This window comes from Heteronotia binoei, chromosome 1 (assembly GCF_032191835.1).
Source record: "Heteronotia binoei isolate CCM8104 ecotype False Entrance Well chromosome 1, APGP_CSIRO_Hbin_v1, whole genome shotgun sequence".
NCBI classification, from domain to species: domain Eukaryota; kingdom Metazoa; phylum Chordata; class Lepidosauria; order Squamata; family Gekkonidae; genus Heteronotia; species Heteronotia binoei.
Genome location: NC_083223.1, coordinates 233,806,581 through 233,823,621, shown reverse-complemented (window position 1 = coordinate 233,823,621; position 17,041 = coordinate 233,806,581). Strand labels below are relative to the sequence as shown.

The following is a 17,041-nucleotide window of genomic DNA, read 5'->3' as shown; positions in this document are numbered from 1 at the left end:
TAAAAAAAATAAGTTTCCAATGATGAATGACAACATTTTTCAAGCAAAATGATTTCCTATATTGGGTATGCTGGGAGGCTGATGGTGATTTTGCATTCTGAGCCATACTTAGCCATGGATTGCTTTTTGTATGTGCTTTAAGAAATTTCTAGCCGATTTATAAACTGCTGTTTCCAGGCACAGAATTATATTATGAATATGTGATATGAGAGCCAGTGTGGTATAGTGGTTAAAGTGTTGGGCTAGGATCCTGAAAGCACAGGTTCAAATCCCTACTCTACCACTGAAGCTTGCTGGGTGACCTTGGGCCAGTCACGTACTCAGCCTGGCCTGGAGAACTGTGTAAGCTTTTTTGGGTCCCCAGTGAGGAGAAAAGCAGTAAATTAAAAATATCATTTGCCTGAGTATCACATTGTGCATAGCAGATTTCCTGTTTTGACTAAGTTTGTAGTGTTTGTTATTTGACTAAGTTTGTAATGTACAGAAAACACACTTTTTTATTTTAGAATTTCACTTTGTACATGGGGAAGACATTGTTATGTGTTTTCCCCAAGTGTAGCATTCCGTAAACCTTTCTTGGGATCTAGGCATACATGATCAAAAACTAATCGGGGCAACTCATATAAATCTCAAAATTCCTAGTAATTCTTCCTCGGGTGCCTTACTGCTATTTTTGCACAACTCAAATATTATCAGGACAGATCACGCTGCTTAAATGTATTTAGGTTTTCTTGCATTGTGTGATTCCTTTTTATTGTAAGAATTCAATTATTTGTCAACTGTTTTTTATGGAGTCCAACCCTAAATATATTGCATTTTTTGTTGATCTAGGTTGTGCATGCATTTATTCTATTTTTATTTGCTTGTTTTTAAAAGAATGCAACACTGCAGGCAGAGAAGCAAGCTCTGAAAACACAACTAAAGCAACTTGAGACACAGAACAATAATCTGCAAGCTCAGATTTTGGCTCTTCAGAGGCAGACAGTTTCCTTACAGGAACAAAATACAACTCTACAGACTCAGAATGCCAAGCTTCAGGTTCTGTTTTCACAAATGTATTTTATCAAACAGTTAATAACATTAATCTTACAAGTAAAAACTTGACTGTTAATCACATTCATTTGAGATTTATCGGTTGGGGTAAGCAAAATTCTCTTCATGTATACATGTTCCTCATGGACAGGGGTCATTTTGTAGCAAAAGAAGTGTCAGAGATCATTAGCGCAACTTATTTGCATATGCTACACCCCTGACATCACCAGTAGTATGTCAGAAGGCAATGCCCAGCACACAGGAAAAAAATAAAAATAAGAAATAAAAATAATTTTTTAGAAAGGAAAAAATGAATAATTTTGTCAAACTCATTTGTTATGAGGGTTGGACTGACATAAATGTCACTTTGTTAGGCCCGGGCCATGTGTGCCATGAAATATAATGCCAGGTACCGGAGATATAAATAACTTTATAAAGCACACAAGCAAACCCAATTAACGAAACTGTTATTTACTCAAAAGATAAACATGATTAAAACATTAACATGATTTTCTTTATTTAACAGTCTTGGAAAACTAGAACCTCTTGCTCTGAATTATTGCATCAAAATCCCCTTGAAAGTGATGCACTCAGTTTCACTCTCCTCCTGAACACAATCCCTAGGATTTCCAGTCTGCTCAGCTCCTGAACTCACAATTTAAAACAAATCCCCTATTTCAACTGGAGTAACTCTGCATACAGTTGCACTATATCTAACATCAGCTGGAAGGTGCCTTTACTTTGGGGTCTTTACACCACAGCTTCACCTTTTCTCAGTCAGCACTAAGCCCCACTGAGTTCACATAGAGTTCTACATAGAGTTGAAGGAGAAATGATTCTACATAGAGTTGAAAGAGACATCCAGGGTCATTTAGTCCAACTGCCTGCACAATGCTCCCCCTAAACCTCCCCCTAAATTCACAGGATCTTCATTGCTGTCAGATGGCCTCTAGCCTCTGTTTAAAAACCTCCAAGGAAGGAAAGCCCACCATCTCCCGAGGATGCCTGTTCCATTGAGGAACTGCTCTGATGGTCAGGAAGTTCTTCCTAATGTTGAACCGGAAACTCTTTTGATTTAATTTCAACCCACTGGTTCTGGTCCTACCTTCTGGGACCATAGAAAACAATTCCACACCATCCTCTATATGACAGCCCTTCAAGTACTTGAAGATGGTGATCATATCACCTCTCAGTCGCCTCCTCTCCAGGCTAAACATCCCCAGCTCCTTCAACCTTTCCTGATAGGACTTGGTCTCCAGACCATCTTTGTCACCCTCCTCTGGACCCGTTCCAGCTTGTCTATATCCTTCTTAATATGTGGTGCCCAAAACTGAACACAGTACTCCAGGTGAGGTCTTACCAGAGCAGAGTAAAGCAGTGCCATCACATCATGTGATCTGGACACTATACTTCTGTTGATAAAGCCCAAAATTGCATTTACCTTTTTAGCCACCATATCACACTGTTGACTCATGTTCAGCATATTATCCACTAAGATCCCTAGATCCTTTTTGCACATACTACTGCTAAGACAAGTCTCCCCCATCCTATAGCCATGCATTGGATTTTTCCTACCTAAATGCAGAACTTTACATTTATCCCTGTTAAAATTAATTTTATTGGTTTCAGCCCAGTTTTCCAGTCTGTCAAGATCATCCTGTATCCTGTTTCTGTCTTCTTCTGTGATTGGAACCCCTTCCAATTTAGTATCATCAGCAAATTTAATAAGCATTCCCTCTATTCCTTCATCCAAATCATTTATAAAGATGTTGAACAAAATAGGTCCCAGGAGAGATCCTTGAGGCACTCCACTTGTCACTCCTCTCTGATGAGGAATCATTCACAAGCACTCTTTGGGTTTGATCGGTCAACCAGTTACAGATCCACCTAACGGTAACAGGATCCAAACCACATTTTACCAACTTGTCAACAAGGATACTAAATTGGGAGGAGTTGCAAATACAGTAGAAGACAGAAACAGGATACAGGATGACCTTGACAGGCTGGAAAACTGGACTAAAACCAATAAAATGAATTTTGACAGGGATAAATGTAAAGTTCTGTATTCAGGTAGGAAAAATCCAATTCATGGTTATAGGATGGGGGAGACTTGTCTTAGCAGTCGTATGTGCAAAAAGCATCTAGGGATCTTAGTGGATCATATGCTGAACATGAGCCAACAGTGTGATGTGATGGCTAAAAAGTTCAGTGGCACTTATGCCTAGGTGAATGGGCACAGGTCTACAGCCTTACAGTGGGTTTCCTCGGAAGTGAGTTTTATCGAACCATTAAGCCATGCAGCAGTCCTGCAGGCACTTGTTTTGGAGTAAGTCCCACTGGGATCAGTGGAGCTTACTTCTGACAGCCCAAGATCAGGTTGAATTACTTCCTATATACACACAGAAAAGGGGAGGTATTTACAGATGCAACTCTTCCAGATCTCTCTCTCCCAAGTTCCATCACTCACAAAGGGTAGCCAATTGACCTGTCCCCCCCCCACTTTTTAAAAACTTTTCAAAAGTTTATTGAAATCCCAAAATGATATTATAGAAAGAATAAAGTTAAAATATAAGATACATAGATAGTTATTATACAAATATGTCAAGCTGCAATAAATAAGTAAAATAAAAAAAATTCTTAAGAAAAAGTCCATAAAGCATTGCTATTAACAAACCTATTGAAAGAAATCAGTTGAGAATTTAAATGGAAACCCAGTGCAAACAATACTAACAACAAAAGTATTTGAAAGAAAGATAATCAAAAAGTGATATTTGAGGGCAAAGGAAGAGTGTAAAGAAAATAAAATTTTATACAGTAAACAAAAATGTCCACTCCTGTGCCATAAAACAAAAACATAAACTGGTAGCAGTACATCAAGAAGTTAAAAGAGAAGCATAGACATTGAAGAGGAGTTATAAGGAGGATGTTCTAAGGAAGTAACATAAAGATGGCCATGTTTTTAATGAGAAAATGCATGCTTAGGATGATGTTAACATTTGATTTATTGGAATTTTTGCATCAGAGTGTGGAATGTGTTGGGAGCATTCTAGTGAGGGGCAGGACTTTGTAGTTGAGGAAAACCATTGGAGGTTTCCTTGATCTTGGAAAGTTTAAAAGAGAAGCAAAGAATCCTCAGGGGGAGCAGGGACCAGATTGACTAATCTAAATGATGGGGAGAGGCACCCAGCTTTGGAAACTCCATTGTGTGGGCATGGTGCCACTTCTCCCTCCTTCTCTTTTGCACTGATTCTGATACTGGCTGCAGTGCTCACCTGCCCCCACAGTGTTCCCAAAGTGCCCCCTTGCTTACCAATAAAGAGCTCCATCTGCCTGTCCATCTTTTTGCACTATGTTTAATACGAAGAAGAGAGCTGATGAGAGAGAGCCCAGGAGGGGGAAGGCCAGCCCTTGCTAACATGCAAAGCACTCAGGAGATCACTGCTCGAGGGCGCTAGGAGGAAGCAGAGTCCTGACTGGCCCTAGAGACCAGCTGTGGGAATTGACAGAGGCTGGCTTAGAAAGGATATTATAGCATTGGAAAAAGTCCAGAAAATGCAACTAGAATGATTAAAGGGTTGGAACACTTTCCCTATGAAGAAAGGTTAAAACGCTTGGGGCTCCTTAGCTTGGAGAAACGTCGACTGCGGGGTGACATGATAGAGGTTTATAAGATAATGCGTGGGATGGAGAAAGTAGAGAAAGAAGTCCTTTTCTCCCTTTCTCACAATACAAGAACTCGCGGGCATTCGATGAAATTGCTGAGCAGTCAAGTTAAAACAGATAAAAGGAAGTACCAAAGGGTGATTAACATGTGGAATTCACTGCCACAGGAGGTGGTGGCGGCTACAAGCATAGCCAGCTTCAAGAGGGGGTTAGATAAAAATATGGAGCAGAGGTCCATCAGTGGCTATTAGCCACAGTGTCTCTGTCTCTGTCTGTCTCTCTCTGTCTGTCTGTCTCTCTCTCTCTCTCTCTCTCTATATATATATATATATATATAATTTTTTTTTGGGCCACTGTGTGATACAGAGTGTTGGACTGGATGGGCCATTGGCCCGATCCAACATGGCTTCTCTTATGTTCTTAAATTAGTCAGTCGGCCTCACTTCAGCTCCTGAGAAAGCAAAGAGGGAGGGCACACTGCCTTTTTGCTGGAGTGAGAAAAAAGTCTCCTTATAGCAGAAAAGCCCCAGCCAAATAATAAAAAATTTCTTTCTGGCTCTGTTGCTGGACTAGTTATCCGTGACTGTATCCTTTGTGCTCACCCCCCCCACTTTAGAGCCTGGGGAGCAGCTTGCTTTTGTTCTGCTTTAAAGTGCGAGCCATTTCTCCAGTTGTGTGTGTCTAAACTCAGTTGGCCAGTGGTCACGGGGATCCTTCTGTATGATGTCACGGGGAGATAAGATCGCTGGTTGAATTGTAAGGAAGGAAGGAAGGTGCTGGGCACTGGTGGCAAGGAAGACAAGGCTTGTCCAGCATGGGGGAAGAAAAGAGCTGTGTCACCCTGTGTCCTGAGAGGGAAGGGAGGCTGAGGCTGAGGCTGGAGTGGTTGTAGTTGCAGCAACCCATGGCTTGCCAATGAGGTTGCTGCTGAAAATGAACTGCTAGAGAGGAGGTTATTTCACCAAGCTGAAACTGTGATCAAAGTGGCTCCTCCAGCTCTCTCTCCCAAGTGTCTTCCTGTTCCCTTCCTTGCACCTATGATTGACACCTCTGTTTTAGAGCTTCTGGAGCACCGCTCTGGGGAGCTCCACCTCCAGCTGAGGCCTGCTCAAGGATCATGATTGTGCATGACTTCACAAACAAGCAAATAGGACCACTGGGTAGTCTCTTGCTCCCTTTTGGTTCTGTGTGTGTATGTTTGCTATTCCTTAAAAAGTCACCTTTATTTTCTGTTGCTATTTCTTGTCAGTAGTGTGGCCAGCCCCAAGGTCCCAGGAGGATCCCCTGGTTTCAGGGGCTTCTATGTACTATGGACCAGCTGGCCAGTGGGGGAAACCCCACCCCAATGACATCACCTGGAAGTGATGTTGTTACGTTGGGGACATTGCATGGGGATGCTCAGGTTTTTGGGCAACTCTGTGGTTTAAGCCCAATTTTACCATAGAGTTTGCTCAAAAATCTTTTCCAGGTGATGTAATCGCACCCACTCCCATACGACCTCAAAATACCCCACCAGCTCAATGAGGAGACCTTGCAACCCTACTCTTGTATAAGTTTTAGTGAAGTAGTGCAGAATGGGGACTTTAATCTCACAGTGTTCTGCAGTCGTAGGTTGTCTCTTCAGACCAGAACCAAGTCAGTTCCCAGTCCATTTACACTTTTGTTTTGGGATCAGAGTTATGTTTCCTACTGTACTGTACTATTTTTAAGGACCTTATATATTTTTTTCAAAATTGCTGCTCTTTCATTTTACAGCATGTAGATTTTGAGGATAAAGGAAAGCATATTGGAAACAAAATGTAGAATTGTTTAGGGGAGAAGTTTAAATAATTTTGGTTTATCTATCTGTATGCTGTCTCCCATTTTTTAGGTGGGGGAAGGATTACAGTAGAGGGGTAGATTACATATTTTGTACATCTAAAGCCCTTGCTTGATCCATTAAAAATCTCACAGCAACAGAAGTCTGAGCAAAAAGCCCTTTGAGATAGTAGGAAGCTAATCTGAAAACTGTTTATTGTGTTAGTTTAGATGAGCTATTTCTCTTATTCTGTAGATATTTATTTTGATCTGATTTGTTTAAAAGGATTTTATTATCATAGTCCAATGCCATTGTCATTCTTGCAGGTAGAAAATTCCACTGTTAATTCACAAAGTACATCTCTTATGAATCAAAATGCACAGCTGCTTATTCAGCAGTCTGCCTTAGAAAATGAAAATGAATCTATAATCAAAGAACGTGAAGATTTGAGATCACTGTATGATTCACTAGTCAAAGATCATGAAAAACTAGAACAGCTTCATGAACGGCAAGCTGCAGAATATGAATCTTTAATTTCCAAACATGGAAACCTTAAGTCAGTACATAAAAATCTTGAAATGGAACATAAGGACTTAGAAGACAGGTATTTACCCTGTATCTTTTCCCTTTTATGACTAAATCTGGAAATTCTTTATGTTTTCCATATCATTTACATCAAATAATGAAAATAAAAAACTTTTTAACGTTACATTGAAATTCTTAAAATGCAGACCCTGGCATTCTGAATCTTTTTAATACTTAATACTTGCAAATAGAATTATGTATTTAACTTTACAGATATAATCAGCTGCTGAAGCAAAAAGTGCAATTAGAAGAACTGGAGAAAGTTCTCAAAACAGAACAAGAGAAGATGGTACAACAGAACAAAAGGCATGAAACTGTAGCTGCAGAATATAAAAAACTTTGTGAGGAAAATGACAGGTAATGAAGCATGAATGATTCTCTGTATTTATATGCATTATTACATATTCTGACTGCATTTTGCATTTTTAAGGGTGAGAGAACATTTTATGACTATCAAGTATATGGCAGCTTCTGCTCACACTAATGGCAAACTGCTGTTTTCACAAGTAGAGGTAGCAAATACAGGCTGTCATCAGCACGAAGTGGCTACTATGTGCAAATTTATTTTATTGCATTGCATTTATTGCCTAATCCCACAGTTGCAGGGCTCTAGACAATGTACAGCATTATAAAAACAGTAAAACCATAAAATCAATACCAGAACATATTCATTAATTTAAAATCAAGAGGCAAAATGTACAGTTTCCTCCCATTTCTGGCCTATGGGCACCTCATGGATATGGGGGAGAGGAATTAAGTGGATCTAAGGGGACCAAGAGTGAAGGAGGGTGCTAGCCAAGATGTAAACCATCGCTGCCCTCAACCAAATGCCTGGTGACATTAGATCCTGTAGGGCACTGGTGTTATTTGGCGGAGAGTTCCACAAGGCTTTGTGGACAGGACTGAGAAAGCCCTGGCCCTGGTCAGGGACAGTTGGATATCTCTGGGGCTGGGGATCACCAGCAGGTGATTCCTTCATAACAAAAACATTATGAAGATAAGCTCTTGGTTCCATGGGTGTAAGTGGAAGTTAAAGCCAGTCAGATAATGACATCCCATGCTAATGTGAATCATCTTTGTCAACTGAAGTATCATAATGTATGGGGAGGGCGGGATATAAATTGAATGAATAAATAAATAAACCAAATAATCATGGATCTTTGTGGTCTCTGTACTTCACACTGAAGGGATATAGTGCACCTGCACCAATCCCCATCAGTACTTCAAAGCCTAAATGAAAGGGATTTTCACGGCTTTCTCAGTGCCATACACATGGGCTCCACGTGCATGCTCCCTGGGATGGGCGCAGGGATCCCACCACTTCCTTTCTGACTTTCAGACATTGGAGAGCATTACTGTGTTATTATGCTAAATGTATTCTGTAACTTGTACCCTGACATGACTAACTCCATCTTTAAACTCTTGTTACTAACTATGAAGCAAAAGACCTTGCATATCAAACGGTCTTAGAAATGTTACTAACCCATGCTGTGAATTCCTCTGCATGACACTAACAAAGCAACAGCTCTTTGAAGATAGCAAGCCTCAAGGAGAGCCAGCAGGGCTCCTCCGTGAGAAAGGGAGCCGCAAGCGATAAGAAGTAGGGAAAGTGTTACTTGTAGCACTAGAGTGTGAGAATGTAGGATTGTTTGGAAATGCTTTGATGTAAGGCCTTAAAACCCATGTATGTTTCAATGCTTGCTATCAGTTCCAATAACTGCCTATTCAGAACTTTGAGATATCAAATAAACGCCACTACTTTTGCAACAAATGATGGTCCGTTTACTTTGAGCTCCAACGTCTGACACTGACTGCCGTGCAGATAGGACCTTTTCTCTCCTTCTCATCAGTACTTACCTATTTTTGGTCTAACTCTTCATATTATGACTCTTCACAAGTATTTGTGTTTTCTTTCCTGTCTTAGGCTTCTGCAAAACAGCAATTGGTGGTTAGTGGGCTCATTTTCCTTAACCCCCCCACCGCTAACTGGGAGGATCGGACCCAAACCCTCCCCCCTTGCCTCTTGACTTTCCCCTAATTTTCCCCTTGCCTCCACATGGAAAAATGTGGGGGGGGTGTTTCAAGAGGTGCAAAAACAGTGTGGTACAGTCACACGCTTTGCTTCCTTTTGCTTCAGGGAAGCCCACCAACTAGAGACCTGTTTCCACTGCACAAAATTCTCCTAACAGACAGAAAGAACCATGCAGCCCAGCTATGCACTGCCCTGCTAATCGCTGCGTTATTGGCCCCTATGATGTCTTCATCCCAAGACAATTTGGGACACACTTCTGTGTCGATCGCATGCACGTCAACCACTGCACCAGTAACTTCAGCTCTGTCCAGTACTGACTGGTCAGTGCCGAAACATCTGACCCTGACATCAGACTGTCACCTCCACTCTTGCCAAGAAATGCAGGGAGAGTAAGGAGCACAAAAGAGACAAGGACAAGCAGCATAGGAGGGGCTCTGTTGTGGGTCAGCAGCTGATCCTGATGCCCAGCCAGCTGAGCCTCTTACCAGCTCTGTCAAATGAGACGGAGGCAATAATCTCCCTGATTGGTACAAACAGATTCCAAGTGGAGGTATCTGCCCTCCAGATCCAGCACCTCCGAGGACTTATGGCCTCAACGATGTCAGTCTTCATCCTTGCTCGCCTTCGCATGCAACCCCTACAACTATGGTTTGTAAGGATTTTTTGCCCTGCCATCCATCCTCAAACCATGCTTTTCCATCTTGCCCCCCACCCTGTTCTAGAATTGCTAACCTGGTAGGAAGACATGACAAATCTGATGGAAGGAACATCCTTCCACCTCCCCTCTCCATCCCATACCCTGACGACAGGTGCCTCTCTGTGGGTTTGGGGAACGTATCTCGTTTTTTATAATTTTTATTGATTTTAACTACAAAAAGAAAAGGAAAAAGCACAGATACATTAAAGAGGGAAAGGGGTGGATACAAAGTGGGAAAAACTGAAACAAAGAAGAATGCAAATATATCACAATTCTACCTCCAAATAAAATACCCAGTTCTTTCTACCTGCAAGTATGAGGTTCTCCCCATATATTTGACCATCTTTATCTTTCATTATAGATTTCTTACTAAACTATTACTTGAAATGCAAGTCTACACAATTCTTCTTCAACACATATAAGTATAAAAAAGTCAGTGCAGTTTCAACACAGAACTGGCTGGTTAAGCTTAACCATCTTGAAAGCACAGACTAACTTGTTAGTTTAACAATATCCTCATCAAAATATGCCTATAAAACCAATATCTTTATCCTTAACAAGCTAAAAATAAAACATAAGAGTTTATCTGTCTCAGTATAAACAGTTTCTCCAAACAAACATACTAAGAGCAGATCTGCCAGATTACAAAATAGTTGCGCTGTCAGCCTTCTTAACAATTGATCCAAATTAACTATTTATTTATATAACATTTTTTGGTAAAACTTTTCCAAAGATCTCACTTGACCTTTTAAAACTGCATATCAGTTCTTATTAAAAATTCCATATCTAATTACCCACAGAGGGAACAACAGTTTAAAAACCCTTCTTCCTGGAAGGTTTCCACGTCTTGATTTTTTGCTGCTTAACTCAACCATATCAAAAATACAGACTAGCTTATTAGTTTAACAATATCGTCATTAATATGAACCTAAGAAACAAATATCTTTATCTATTAAGAGCAAATCTACCAAATTACAAGATAATTTTATTTATTTATTTGTAATTTATATCCCGCCCTTCCCGCCAGGTGGCTCAGGGCGGCTAATTATGTTGTCTGCCTTCTTAAAAATTAATCCAAGTTAACTATTTATTTACATAAAATTCTTTTCAAAACTTTTCAGTCCGTTAGCTTTTATAGCTATATTACTCTAAGAAAAACAACTTAATATAACCCCAAAATCTTACTTAGCCTTTAAAAATCGCATGTCAATTTTTATTAAGAGTTCCATATCCAACTACCCACAGAGAGAGAAACAATTCAAAAACACTTCTTCCTGAAAAATTTGACATCTTGATTTTTGACTAAGATGCACCTTCTCTCTCCTTAATGTAGTCTAAAACAAATATCCTTATCCTTAACAGGCTAAAAATAAAACATAATAGTTTATCTATCTCAATATAGACAGTTTCTCCAGACAAACATACTAAGAGCAGATCTACCAAATTACAAAATAGATGTGCTGTCTGCCTTCTTAACAATTAATCCAAATTAACTATTTATTTATATAACATTTTGTAAAACTTTTCCATCCTTGAGATCTCACTTGGTCTTTTAAAATCGCATATAAATTCTTATTAAAAATTCCATACCTAATTACCCACAGAGAGAACAACACAACAGTTCAAAAATCCTTCTTCCTGAAAGGTTTCCACATCTTGATTTTTTGCTGCTTAACTCAACCATATTAAAAATACAGCTTGTTAATTTAACAATATTGTCATAAAAGTGAGCATAAGAAACAAATATCTTTATCTATTAAGAGCAAATCTACCAAATTACAAGATAATTATTTGTCTGCCTTCTTAAAAATTAATCCATGTTAACTATTTTTTTACATAATTTTTTTTTCAAAACTTTTCATTTCTTTAGCTCTTATGTCCATATTATTGTAGGAGAAACAACTTAATATAACCCAAAAATCTCACTTAGCCTTTTAAAATCGCATGTCAGTTCTTATTGAGAGTTCCATATCCAACTATCCATAGAGAGAGAGACAATTCAAAAACCCTTCTTCCTCAAAAATTTTGATTTTTTTGGCTGAGATGCACCTTCTCTCTTGTTAATGCAGTCATCCCTCTCAGTAAAAGTAGGAAGAATTCCACGCCATTTGTTCCTCTCGACAAAACTTCAATCAGTCTCGATTTCCGGGCTTTCTTTTTAACTGTGCCATAAGGTTCCATTTTGGTTTTCTTTTGTTCGTTTCCCAGCGGTTCACTCTCCCTTTCCAATTCCACAGATGTCACCAGGATGTCTTTAACACTCTGCTCATGTAGATTTGAGATTTCACTAGCTTTCAGCACAAAAGCTCCCATTTGTTTCTTAATCAACTCTGTTAATGAACCAAGATTCTGCTTCAGAGAATTTGTCTTTTTTATAAAACATTTTGCTTGGCAATGCCATTTTTCTCTGTCAACAAACTCAGTCTATTAATTGAAGTTGAAAAGTAGCTCAAAGACTCAGTTAGTCCGCCTTTCCAAATCTTCTCCAGCTGTGAGTTTAAATGTTACCATTTCAATTACTATCAGACGACAAAAAGAAATCTTTCTAGAATATATCTCATTTTTGTTCAGACCATATTGCAGCCAGATATTAGCCTCTTTAATACATATCCAATTATAGTACAGGTCGATTTAGGTCTGTATTCAGTCTAATTCAGATTATTTCCAGTACTTAAAAATGTTCTTTAACTTTTCGAAGCCTCATTCACAGAGAAAGTGGAGATGGAATTGACCTCTTTCCTTCCTTTGAACTGACCTGCTTGTCGTTATGTAAAATGACCCATTAGCCAGTGGTATTGAAAGCACACTTACTTGCCAAGCAGAATTGCCATACTTGAGATAGAGAAACGATACATCAGAAGCTTATTGAAAGAAAGAAAGAAAGAAAAGCAAGCGGTTGGGCATTCACCTCTTCCTGCTGAGTTAGCTATTATGGCAGAGGAGTCTCGGGGCATACAAGAAGAACAGGAACAGCTGTCGCTGAGCCCCTGGCTTCCTGTAAAAGTCCCATGCCGAAAGAAAACGCCTTCAGGGTCTCCTTGGGGGTGCCACATCTGTGGCACCCTTCCACCTGCCTGATTCAGAGGGGTCGCAGAAAGGATGATCCGCGGACCCCTGCTGAGCTCAAGGCGACATAACCCGGAAGCGGCAGGGAACGTATCTCAATGGCCTCTGTGTAGGTGCTCCCTGGGAACCACACCTGACCTTCCACATAAATTACTTGAAGCTCCACTATGTCCTACAGTCATTCCATCATTTGTTAGTGGGCCATGTAGTATCCATCAAGACGGACAACATGACAGCTGTTTATTATCTGAGCAAACGGGCATGGTGTCCAGACAACTTTGCCATCTTGCTCTGAACCTCTCTTGGAAGATTGCCTCTCACTGAACATCTTCCTAGTAACCATACACTCGCCTGGTGTTCAAAATGTTACGGCGGACTTCTTGACCGGGGGGGGGGGGGCGGGCCTCTTTCCATGAATGGACACTGAAGTGGAAATACATCTGACCCCTTTTCAAGAAATGGGAATATCTGTCCATCAATGCTTTTGCCACATGACACAACACAAAATATATACCTTCTGTTCCAGAGTGGGAACCAATCCACTATCTCTAGGGGACAGGCTCATTTACCCCTGGCATCACCAACATCTCTTCCTTTTCCCACCATTACCACTGATTACCAAGGTGGTGAACAAGATCATGTGGGAAGCCCCAACAGGCATCCTCATCACATCTTGGTGGCCAAGGCAGAATTGGTTCCCCACCCTCCTGCAGCTATCCCAGGGAATCGTCCATCAATTCCCCCCAGAACCAGACCTACTCTTTACCCGGGATGGACAAGTTGTACACCACAATGTACCTCACGTGAAGCTGATGGCATGGAAACTTCTTTGATGTCCATCTTAGCCAGAAAAATACATGCAACTATATAAGATTATCTCAAGATATTTATTCCTATGGGCCTAGCTGGGGAGAAATGAAAGTCTTTGTTGAAATATGAAACATGGAATTTAAACCTTAAGACAGCTCCTATTAAAATGAGTGTTGCTTTTTACTGGGAATGAAAAACAATTTCTATTAAAATTGAATGGTGGTTCAGAATTTGAGTTGTTACAGCTGTAAGAAAACTGTCAGGAAATAAGATGAGCAGTGTTAGTCTGTAGCAGTAGGAAAAAGCAGGAGTCCAGTCATACCTTAAAGATTAAAAAATGTAACAAGGTGTGAGCATTCTTGAGTCACTGCTTTGAAGAAGCACATACATTTTGTTAATCATTGAGGTACTCCTGGACTGTTGCTCTTTTACAATGTCAGAAAATAAATCTAAGGTAATTTAAAAAAATAATTTATATATTGAGATTTTGAAATAAAAGGTATAACATAAATCTTTTCTCCTTCCTCTACTGCCATTAGTTTAACAAAAATATATGCACTGTCAAGATGCAGTTTTGTTTGACTAATATTTATGAATTTTACCTATTAGAATTCTATAAGACCATTTTTAAACTCTTTAAAATATCTTTGTATTTAATATTTTGAATTACAGGCTAAATCATACATACACGCAGCTTTTGAGAGAGAATGATGTTCTCCAAATGGATCATAAAAATTTGAAAACACTTCTGAACAATTCTAAACTGGAACAAACAAGATTAGAAGCGGAATTTTCCAAGCTCAGAGAACAGTACCAACAACTCGACATTAAGCATACAAAACTGAATAATCAGTGTGAGGTAATGTGTTTGCGCTATTTTTTTTTTAAAGTTTATTACAGCACCATGAATTCATATAAAATGTGTACAGCTTTTTTAGACTTAGACTATATCTGTGTGACATACCGGAATAGTTAATGGTTTTGAAAATGGCTTTGTAGAGGTAAAGAACAAATTAAGTATATAATTCTGCTTACTTAGGTATGCCCCTATGGATTTAATTAAGTCTTCAGTGGATGTGTTCTGAAATATTGCTGTAGAACTACAGTCTTATTTAAAGCATGTTTATTGAACTTTATTTCAAGTGTTACATGATTGTTAATTATTCCAATTCGTTATTTTCTGCATTGTCAGGCCTTTGGAAGTCAGGAACAAGTTCAGTTCTTATTCAGTAATTAGGTAAAACAAATGGGGGGCCTGTAAGGACTTGCAGGGTGGTATCTCCTCGCGCACTATTTCTCTTTTTCCCTTCCATGAAAGCCCCCATAGCCTCTCCCCTATTCCTGCTTCCTTCTCTTCTTTCCACCCCAAACCTACCCTACTTTTATCTGCCTACCCTTTTTATCAGCCTCTTCCTGGGAGAACTCTGACCAAGTTTTGAAATGGCAGTGGGTTAAGCCCAGTTGTACAGTGGGGAACCTGCAGGGGCTCGTGGGGGACATTTCAATTTTCCCTTTATCCCCATCCCACATCGTCTCCTCTTTCCCTCCTCCTGGCATCCCCCATGCCCTCACCAATCCACATATCCCTCTGTCCATCCCACTCACTTACCAACCTACCTTTTATCTGCTGCCCATCTTCAGCTATATTCATTATTTATTTACTTAATTTACACCTTGTCTTTCTTCCCAGGTGGGATCCAAAGTAGCTCACACATTTCGCCAGTCCTCCATTTTATCCTCACACTAACACTGTGAGGTAGCTTAGGCTGAGAGTATGACCAGCCCAATGTCATCCAGTGGGCTTCAGTGGCAAAATGTAACCTTTTCACAGGTTACAGTGAACACATGTACACTTGATAATTCTTTGTATGTGTGTTGAGTAATCTCATGTTACAGTCAATGTATGTACAACTGAATGTGTGATAGATACCCCACATTTATTCAGGTGCTGGCCCCCAGCTGGTTTCATTTTTAAAGTTCACTGTTGTTAGCTCTTTCTTACAAACAGTTGTATGCATTTATAGATAGGGTGTACGTGTTCCCTGTAACAAGTGAACAGGATTGCTTGGTGTCCTAAATCATAATCTGAACTCTGACCAATATGTTATACTGGCTTTCATGGGGTGGCTGCTGTTGAACAGTAGCAAGGAACCAGGCTACTGGGTGCTTCATGTAAGTCATGTGGTAGGTGGGTCATCTGCAAGTTGCTGCTGGGCCAAGCCCCAATGTTTCCTTTCCTCAAAGTCCAAAACCACTCTGGAAAAGGCCTTGCTTCCGACCCATTCCCCTTTACTGGCTGGAATGAAAGTTTGCAGGTTTGCGATACTGTTGTGGCTGCCTACAATGCTGCCTACAATTCATTTTGTAGAGTTTCTGGCACTGCATCTTTTGTTCTGGAGAGTTTAAGCCTCTCCCCCTCAACCCCTTGCTGGGTCTGTCTGTCGGTCTCTCTCTGTGATCTTCTTCGTGGTCTCTGTGCTTCACACTCATGGGATAGAGCGCCTGCGCTGATCCCCGAATCGGTACCTAAAAAGCCCGGGATTTTTTCGCGATAGGCACCAGCGGACATGCGCAGGCGTCCCAGTATGCATGCTCGCCGGCGCCAGCACGAGGATCCCACCAGTTCCTTTCTTACTGCTGCGCTGAGAGGATCTCCTTTCGTGTCCACGGTCTGTAAAGTAATCTTCAGATTATTTCTTCTTGTTGTATATAGCCCATTTGTTGTTTTCTTAGTGTAGTTAGTTAGTTGTTAAGATAGTGTTGTTTGAAAAAAAAATTGTTGGACTTTGCCCTTCGGGGGCCCTGTTTTTCCGCCTCAGAGTTGTTCCTGTGTGGGTTTTTTCTTGGCGTCTATGGAAAGGCGTTGGTTTTTTTTTTAGAGGTGTCGTTCCTGTGGAAAAAAGATTGCCCCTCCTGGCGGCCACTCCCTCTGTCTCCTGTGTTTGGGCGAGGGACATCGCGTGGATTCTTGCTTGCACTGCCAGAGTTTTTCAAAACAGATGTGCAAGAATCGTGCAGCGAGATATTCGGCCGCATTGGTGGAATCGGTACTTCGTCCTCAGAAGATGGCATCGGGCCCGTCAGTACCGATGGGAGAAGCCGCGGCCCTGACAGTCACATCAGCCAATACATCGCCAATTAGGACCGAGATGCCGGTTGAGTGCGGGCGTTCCACAAAACGACCCTCTGAAGGGTCAGTGGACACCCCGGCTAAGAAGCGTCGGGATGACTCGGGGACCCGATCATCCTTACCAAAGAAGGTGAAATCCAAGGAGAAGCGGATGTAGAGATCGTCCCGCACTCCTTCCTCTTCTCAGGACGCTTTGACATCGACACCGGCTGTTCCACCGAGAAAGAT

At 40.7% G+C, this 17,041-nt stretch overlaps 1 protein-coding gene across 2 annotated transcripts in view; it reads left to right on the top strand.

Annotated features, from left to right (window-relative positions):
• The window catches only part of CCDC88A (coiled-coil domain containing 88A), a 201,985-nt gene that overhangs the window by 145,788 nt on the left and 39,156 nt on the right, over positions 1-17,041 (top strand). For both annotated transcript variants that reach the window (XM_060249353.1, XM_060249345.1), the window contains exons 19-22: positions 877-1,038; positions 6,820-7,097; positions 7,292-7,435; positions 14,356-14,542. In XM_060249353.1, the coding sequence (XP_060105336.1) occupies positions 877-1,038; positions 6,820-7,097; positions 7,292-7,435; positions 14,356-14,542 (771 nt within the window). The remainder of the gene's footprint in view (positions 1-876; positions 1,039-6,819; positions 7,098-7,291; positions 7,436-14,355; positions 14,543-17,041) is intronic.